Here is an 8,598-nt window from a genome sequence, read left to right on the forward strand (position 1 = left end):
ATGAGATGGGAGGGGGTGGCCTGCAGGCCAGCAGCCCCCAAGTCCAGTCATCCCCGCACACAGATGGGCCTGGGTACCACCCGTACTAGTATGTCGTTTGTGTTTTTCTATAAACTAACCCACTATGTTTTAATATCCCCGTTAGGCTCATCCTAAGCAATCATATCTGTGAAATCACAGTTTTGATGTGCTGGTTATATTTTTCCAATCCACATTAAAATAAATGCATAACTATTAAAATGTAAGAGGCTTGTCTGCGTTCTTCCTAAAACCATCTCTCGGGTAGGACCCAATCTTGCTGAGGGCTCCAGGGCTTCTTAAAGAAGGGTTTCAACTGGGTATTGTGGAGCTGAGTCCTCTGCTGCCTTCGAGAAAGGGGAGGGGACACAGCGGTGGGCAGGGGGGCCCGAAGGAGCAGCAGCCCCTCTGCACCCCCATCCCCACTTCCCTTCTCCACAGCGGCAGGTACCAGAGGGATCCCGGGGTCACCAGCTGGGAAAGGAGCGGATTTATTCCCCCAGTGAGACCACTGCCCCTTTTCCTGTTGGAAGAATCTCACTGGGGTCTGGGAGAAGAAGATACATCCTGGGACCCCATTACCCTCAAGGCTGCAGCATCTCATATGCACCCCAAGAGACTGGGTCTGAGTCCACCCACTGCAAGGTGAAATCAGCCTTACCCGCCCCAGATGTCCTTGTTGTGGTCAGTAAGGATGAGGAGGGGTTCCAGTTTTGTGATTTTTCTACTAATAACATGGATTTCTAATGAAATTAAAAATTACGTGAATGTTTAAAACAATATTGACTTGGAATGAGCAAAAGTTGAAGAATTCAGACCTTAGACCTCTGCCTTATCCTCCTTGCCACCCATTCAGTCATTCCCTGCCACCTCCCCAGGCTGGGCATTGTGGACGGTACCAGGACACAAGGGAATGTGACCCGTACCCCCGTCATTACAATGGGAGTGGTGGGAGTGGCCAGATATGCCGGCCACTGTATAGCCAGCTGGCCCCAAATTCCCTTCGGGGCTGAGACACTCTTCCCATAACCCCCTCAACAGCTGGTTCAGTCCCTGAAGTCCAAGGTCATGGCCAAGCACCAGGAGGTGGGGTTGCTTCATGCTCCCTTTCCCCTCTTTCTGACACCCCCCCCTCACGTGGGTGCCAACATCACAGTTCACACCTCGTACTTCCTCTCCTTACGCGTATGATTTTCTCAACCTCCAACAGAAGCTGGAAAGTCACTGAGGCAAGGTCCTGGTCTGGGGGTTGCCAGGTCTTCTGCTGCACAGCTGGGGCATGGAATGTGGAGGTCACCACGCTCACTCCTTCCACCACAGGAAGCCTCGTGACCTTGGGCCTCTCTGGGACACAACGGCACTGTGAGCGTGGGCCCTGGAGCCACATTCTGGGCTCCCCCCTGGGCTCCAACAGTTGCTAGGTGCGTGACCTCGGGCAAGCCTTTAACCTCACCACGTCTCAGTTTCCTCATGAAAACATCGGGCCAGGGAAAGTCCCCTCGCCTTAGGATTCTTAACGAGGATCCAATGAGACAATGCCATTTACGGCCCTGGCATGACAATAAACATTTGCTCGCGTATAATTTTCACTCTCTTTGCTGTACGCGGGCCTCTCACTGTTGTGGCCTCTCCCGTTGCAGAGCACAGGCTCCGGATGCGCGCAGGCTCAGCGGCCATGGCTCACCGGCCCAGCCGTTCCGCGGCATGTGGGATCTTCCCGGACCGGGGCACGAACCCGTGTCCCCTGCATCGGCAGGCGGACTCTCAACTACTGCGCCACCAGGGAAGCCCTTTCACTCTCTTTGTATCGAGCTTGGTCAGGTGATCCCAAAAACCAAACACTAACCTCCCAGACAATTTGGGCACACGCTCTCTTGCCCGTGGCCTTGGTCTTCCCCTCTGTTAGATGGGTAGAAGGAGAGGGTCCCAGAGGTCCTGCTGGCTTGGCCTGAGCCTTAGTGATTCATTCCAAGTGCTCTATCTCCTGCCTCGGTGGCTGGCAGGTGGGAAGGGGCCACTCTCCTGGCACCCCCGACCCTCCCCACTTGTTGGTCAACAGGAGACTTTCCCCAACACCCCTGCTGTCAGGGTGGCAGTGAGCCAAATTCCCCCGTCCTGCCGGCCGCCTGTGGCTCCCCTTGCTTGGGGAAAAGGCTGAGGGAGCCGCTGACAGGCAAAGTGTCAAAAGCAATTGGTGTGAAGGACTTGGGGAAAACCGCTTGCGAGGGTCAATTCCCTACCGGAGGCCGGGAAACCCTCAGCCCAAGGCGGAGTGTTTACAGGTGTAATTGATAGAATAATCACCAACACCCGAGACAACGGTGAACACATTTTCAACATCATAACCTTCAGAAGACAGCACTCAGTTTTCTCCATCTCCCAGCCACCAAACTAGCCAGCTTACTGATGGGGAGATACCAACGGTTCGTTAAGGAACTCGAGAAAACCAGAGTCATTTTCAGTGCATAGGCTGTTTGCCAAATGGCCCAGCGGCCCCCGCCCCCCTCCCCCAGCGCCCTGCTGCTCCCTCCTGGCAACAGAGAAAACCTCAGGACAGTGAATCACTCAATGGACAAAGCGCCAGGCCAAGCCAGGATCTTTGTCTGCAGCGGGGTCTATTAATAATTGAAGGTGCTGGCCTAGGGTGTGTGTGAGTGAGTGTGTGTGTGTGTGAGTGTGTGTGTGTGTGTGTCTGTGTGTGTGTCAGGGCAGGGGCGGGAGGATGGATGTTTGCTGCAGTGTAAGGCTTCCTGGGGCTCCTCTGAGGGTCCACATACCTGTTCCAGCCTGGACTTCTTCCTCCTTTGCAAAACCAGACCAATCCAGCAGCCCCTGGCACCAGACAATTTCCCATCCCTACATGTCTCATCAGGTTGCAGTGAATACTTAAGGCAGTGGCTCCCAGACTCCAGGCTGCTTGGTAATTATCTCGGGAGCTTATTAAAATGCAAATTCCAGGGTCCCATCAACAAGCATTTTGGCCAATGGGTCTGGGGAGGACCCCAGGATCTGCATTTTAACGAACTCCCTGGGTGATTGCAATGCAAGAGGTCCACAGAGATCTTCATAAAGATCCTGCCTTCCGGGGACTTCCCTGGCAGTCCAGTGGTTAAGACTCAGAGCTTCCACCACAGGGGGGCATGGGTTTGATCCCTGGCCTGGGGAAAGTAAGACCCCACATGCTGTGCAATGCGGCCAAAAAAAAAAGAAGACAAGATCCTGCCTGCCGTGGACAAGATCTAGAAAGAGTCCTGGAGAAGGAAGCTAATTCAGCTTCCTGCTTCTAACTTGCATGCGGCCTCAGCAAGATCCCATCACCTTTCTGAGCTACTGGCTCCTCCCGGTGGAACCCACTGCCTTACCAGTTCTCTGCGGAAGTGGAAGGGAGTCCCTTGGGCAGAGCCGGGCAGAGGAAGGAGACCCATCACACGACTGGCCAAGCCTGCCTCAAGGCTGTCCCAGAGGAGGCAGGCCCAGAGCAGAACTGCCAGACACACCTTCAGTGCAGGCACAGCTCCCCAGCTCTCTGTACAGACTCAGTGACCTTGGGCAAGTCACTGGCCCTCTCTAACCTGTTTCCTCATATGTCCAGCACCAGCCTTGCACGAGTAATGTCAGCCTTAGTGAGTTAACACTGGCAAGGGGTTTGATAGCACCTGCAACACAGTAGGCAGTTCATAAATGTCAGCTCCCTTTCCTCCCACCGCATGGCAATGAGCTAACCCTGTCTGATGAGGAAAAATCAAAACAGCTGCCATTAATTGAATACCTACTGGGCACAGACACTGACCATCACCAGCCCCGCCTCCCACTTCCCTGAGGTCTCCCTAAGAGGCAGGTACCACTCACTCCCCATTCACTCCTCATGCCTTTAAAAGCCCTCTGCGAAGCGCACTGAGTGGAGGTAGCAGGGAGAGGGGAAGCGAGACAGATGTCCTTGCGGACCCATCTGACCGCGGGCTTTCCCTGTGACAAGCCCCGGGGCGAGCAGGCGGAAGGCGTTAGCCTGGCGGCTGGGCTGGGCTGGGCTGGGACTGAGCTGGAGAGGTGAGCAGCCACCAGGCGGCTGGGGTCAATGGACTCCTGTCCGGGACCCACCGCTTCCAGCCTCCTACCCCTACCCAAGACGCAGAGACACCTGCCTAACCCAGCCACGTTTCCTGAATCAGCTGAGGACACGCGGAGCCCAGGAATAATGAAATGATCAGGCTCCAATCTGCTAAACAGCAATTTCTGGGCTTTTTCAGCACACATAGCTTTTATTAAATTGGTATTCTCCTCCTGAACACAAACGGCTATTAGACATGACCCACTTATCCGCTGTGTCTCACTATCATTAATAACAGTTTCTTTTTGTGATTAAGTGAGTGGCTCCAAACCCTTCCCGTGGTTTCGGGCGTTTGGCCTGGCAGAGGGGCAGCACTGGGGGCTCCTCGGCATCTACTACTTGGTGGCTTTGAACCTGGCAGTGTTGGGAGATGGCAGTCTGGCCCCTGCGTGGCCTCCTCGCTTCTTGAGGGACAGAACGAGCCCTAGAGGGGGGCTCGCTGGCCCAGACTCGCTGGCCCAGAACTGCATGGCGGGTCAGTAAGAGAAGCCAGGTTCCCCCGCAGCCAGTGCTGTGTCCTTGACATCCAACCCCTCCTCTGGGCCTTCGCTGGCCCTCCCCAGGGTTCAGCAGGGACGTTACAGCTAGTGGGGCAGAGCTGTGCCCTAAGCACGCCTGGCACCAGGGGGCAGGCGGAGACTGCCACACAAAGGGCAAACCCTGCTTTCCTATGGTGGGGGGTCACCTTGGGGCCTCAGGAATGACAGAGTGGCACCCAGATCCTAGGGGTCTGGTGCTCCAGGGACAGGATGATGGTGAACCTCAGAGCCCCAGTCCTTGTATGTCTCGGGACTGCAAACTCAGGAAAGCCCTTCCTTGGAAAACCCTCCTAGTGTAAGTTCCAACTGTGCCAAGGAACTGAGTGAACTGAGCGGAGCCAGGAAGGGAGCGGAAGGAGGAATTCCCAGTCTCCCTTGAATGGGAGGGAATCTGACAGGGAGATGAACGTCCTGGAAAAAGCAGTGTCTTTGCCCAACAGACCCTGGGGCCAGTCTCAGCTCAACCACTCACTCACTGTGTGACCTTGGGCGAGTCCCTTTACCTCTCTGAGCCTTGATTTTTCCATCTGTAAACTAAGGATCAAAATAAGCCTTCCCCTATTTATCACCACTGCAGCCAGGTCGGTAGAAATTAGATGAAGGATAAGAAGGGTGCGTAAATGGTACACAGAGCGGTTTCTATTTAACATGATAAGGAAGAAGGGTGCAGGGAGTCATGGTTCCCCAAAAGCAGAGACCCTGAGAAGGGCTTTGGAAGCGCCCCCTACTTTCCGAAGCAATTCCACTCATGCATCATGCCCCAGCAGCCTTCTCTGATTACCTACCACCATGGCCCTCACTCTTTTCCATCAGAATAAATTATCCAGTTCTCTGCCATTTGTGCAAAGCTCTCCCCAGCCCTGGGCATACAGTGCCCAGCACTGGTGCTGCAGCCTCTCCTACCAGATTGGAAGCCTTTGTAGGGAAGAGATGGAGGGACAAAGGGTCTCCATTTTCATCTATGCCCTGGTCCCCATACCAGAAGGAGCCTGGCTCATGGGGGCAGGGGGAGCCCCCAGGGCTGCCAGCTTCAGACAATCCAACTCTACTGCCAACTTGGGCTCCTCTGGAGCTAGATGGAGCTTCTGACACTCAGGCAACCAGTGCTGGGAATGTTCTCTTGCTCCCCGGCTCTCACAGTGGCTGAGTTGAGATTTCCCACCTTTCAGTCCTCCGGGGTCAAAGACGAGGATGGGTGGGTACCCTATAGAAGGATGGCAGGGGCTTCCTGTCTCCCCCCTCCCCAGAGGCAGACAAAAGCTCCTGGCTTCCCTCTTCCCCTTCCATGCCTCTGGCTGGAAGCAACAATGCCAACTATATTCCAATGTCTTCAAGGGGCTCCCACCAAGCCTTCGTCCCCAAGATGCCACCCACCTGACAGGGGTGGCTGCAGCCCAGGCTACCAGTTCTCAAGAGGTGGGGTCTTCTGTCCCCCAGGACCTTTCCCAGTGGGGGAGGTGTGGAGAGGGAGGGGACAAGGACAGCTGTGGGGTTAAACCCACAAAGGGGAAAGGCAGATGGGCGGAGAGTGGTGGGTGAGCAAACTGTGTTCACAAAGTGTTTGTATATGCCAGTGTGTCTGCAGGCAGGCGGGCAGGCAAGAGTTGTGCACTTGGGTGCCAGCTGGCAGGGTCTGAGTCCTCCAGCCCTAGAGCCTGCTGTGTGTATAGTGAGCATATGAGTGAGAAGGGTATTTGAGACGGTGTCTGGAGATGTGTGAGGGTAGGAGTTGTGAGTGTGAGAAAGCAGTGAGTGTGGCTGTGTGTCCGTGGCTGTCAATATCTGTGTGGTCGTGGAGGTGTGTGTATAGCAGCGATTGGGGGTGTGGGGGAGTGGGAGGAGAGAGCCCTCCGCGAGAGGGGCATAGGGGGTGCCCCTTCCTCCGCAGGGGTGGCCAGGGAGCCAGGGCCGGTCCATAGACCCGGCAGGGGGCGCCCCGGGACTCCCGCCACCGGCAGCACCGGTTCGAGCCCGGGGACGGCCAAGTTGGAGGCGCGCGGCCCAGGGTGGGGTTTGGCGTGGAAGTCCGCGGGGGCGGCGACCCAACTCACCGTGGCCGGAGATGTGGTTGTCCCAGGGCGCGTGGCCGGCGGGCCGCGTGGCGCCGCCGAGTTGCAGGAAAAGTGCCAGGTAGTGGAGGGCGCCCAGCGCCACGCCGAGCGGGGCCCCCATGGTGCGCGCTCGGGCCGGGGGCACCGCCGCCTCACATCGGGGCTCAGGAGACCGCAGACACCACGCCCGCCGTCCCCTGCCCGATGCGGCCTGGTTGCCCCGCTGCGGCTGCTGCCCCTCGCCCGCTGAACCCGGTCTGGCCCCTGCTCCAGTCCTCGCCTGGCTCCGGCCCAGCCCCGGCCGCGGGTAGCGAGCGCACACCCTGCCGGCCGCCTCCGACTGCGGGACTCTTCCCTTCCGCGGAAGGCCACTTCGCTCGGTGCCGCTGCCGCCGCACCCCCTCCCTCCCACTCCCTCCCGCCCGCCCAGAGGAGGCGGCGGCGGAGGGATCTGTCGCTTGATTTATCATCAAAGTTTTGCCCAGGCTGGGATTTTTAAAGCGGTACCCGCAACTTCCCCCGCTGGAGAGAGGAGGCGGGGCGAGATGGGGTGGAGGAAGCCACCCCAGGGACCCGGTTCCTGCAAAGCATAACACCGCTGGCTTCAAAAACAGAAATGCTCTCCATCGGGAAAAGGAGAAAAACCAGCCGACCAGCCGCCAGACCCAGCGCGCTCAGGAGGGACTCCTCAACTTTGCTAGCAGGGCGGTGCCGGGGTCAGGGAGGCACGTGGCAGGGGGGGTGGGGGTGGAGGTGAGGTTGAGGTAAGATGGGAACCTGGGCTGAGGCACAGGAGACCTGGTTAGACCTGTCTGCCTTAGCCTTTGGCTCCCAGTGTGATCGTGTCCGGGTGTCTACCCCTGTCTGAGCTTCAGGGTCTTCAACTGAGAAGTGGGAATAATAGCTGCCTTCAGGCATCCTGGTGAGGATTTACAAAATCGTGTGTGTAAAGCGCTAAGCATAATGCCGCCCTCGTGGCAGGAGCTCAATAGTTATTACTGTTGTTGTTCCCCTCTCTGGGACTCAGTTTTCGTGTCTGTAATAGTGGGCGTAAGGCAGGCTAGTTGCTGGGTCTCCTTCTAGCTTGGAGATGCTGGGCCCTGCACAGTGGACTGGATCGCCCCCTTCTGGACTGTAGGGCTCCCTTCCTCGGACAGATGGGCATAGTGGAATGTTGGGCGGGCGGTGAGGGGGAAGGAGGTGGTGGTGAATGAAGCCATTTTCATTCCCAAGAGCAGGAATCCAGCGAGATCCTCCGATTCCTTCTCCGACTGCTTAACTGGGGCTGCTGGGACAGACCTTCAGTACAGACACAAGGCGGACCTACTGTGGCCCCATTTAAAAGAAGATTAAGCACATTAAATCAGAGAAGTAGCTTCTCTGAGGCCCCACAGCGAGCCTGGGGCTAAGTCCCTGATTCCCGGGCAGGGTCCCTCCTGATCTCATCCCTTGTGCTTTGCCGCTGTTTCAGCACCACGGAGGAGGACAGCGTTAACACCGACACCCATCTTTTTTTTTTTTAAATAAATTTATTTATTTGTTTTTGGCTGTGTTGGGTCTTCGATGCTGCACACAGGCTTTCTCTAGTTGTGGCGAGAGGGGGCTACTCTTTGTTGCGGTGCGCGGGTTTCTCATTGCGGTGGCTTCTCTCGTTGTGGAGCACGGGCTCTAGGCGCGCAGCCTTCAGTAGTTGTGGCTTACGGGCTCTACAGCACAAGCTCAGTAGTTGTGGTGCACGGGCTTAGTTGCTCCGTGGCATGTGGGATCTTCCCGGACCAGGGCTCGAACCCATGTTCCCTGCATTGGCAGGCGGATTCTCAACCACTGTGCCACAAGGGAAGCCCCACGGACACCCATCTTTTCAACATCACCGACCGCACCT

At 56.8% G+C, this 8,598-nt stretch overlaps 1 protein-coding gene across 1 annotated transcript in view; it reads right to left on the reverse strand.

Annotated features, from left to right (window-relative positions):
* Positions 1–7,108, reverse strand: part of VSTM2L (V-set and transmembrane domain containing 2 like) — a 33,651-nt gene extending 26,543 nt beyond the window's left edge. The window contains exon 1 of the mRNA XM_059038927.2: positions 6,717–7,108. Within this exon, the coding sequence (XP_058894910.1) occupies positions 6,717–6,837 (121 nt within the window). The 5' untranslated portion in view covers positions 6,838–7,108. The remainder of the gene's footprint in view (positions 1–6,716) is intronic.
* Between the last annotated feature and the right edge of the window lie 1,490 nt (positions 7,109–8,598).

Source organism: Kogia breviceps, chromosome 14 (assembly GCF_026419965.1).
Source record: "Kogia breviceps isolate mKogBre1 chromosome 14, mKogBre1 haplotype 1, whole genome shotgun sequence".
Classification (NCBI taxonomy): Eukaryota; Metazoa; Chordata; class Mammalia; order Artiodactyla; family Physeteridae; genus Kogia; species Kogia breviceps.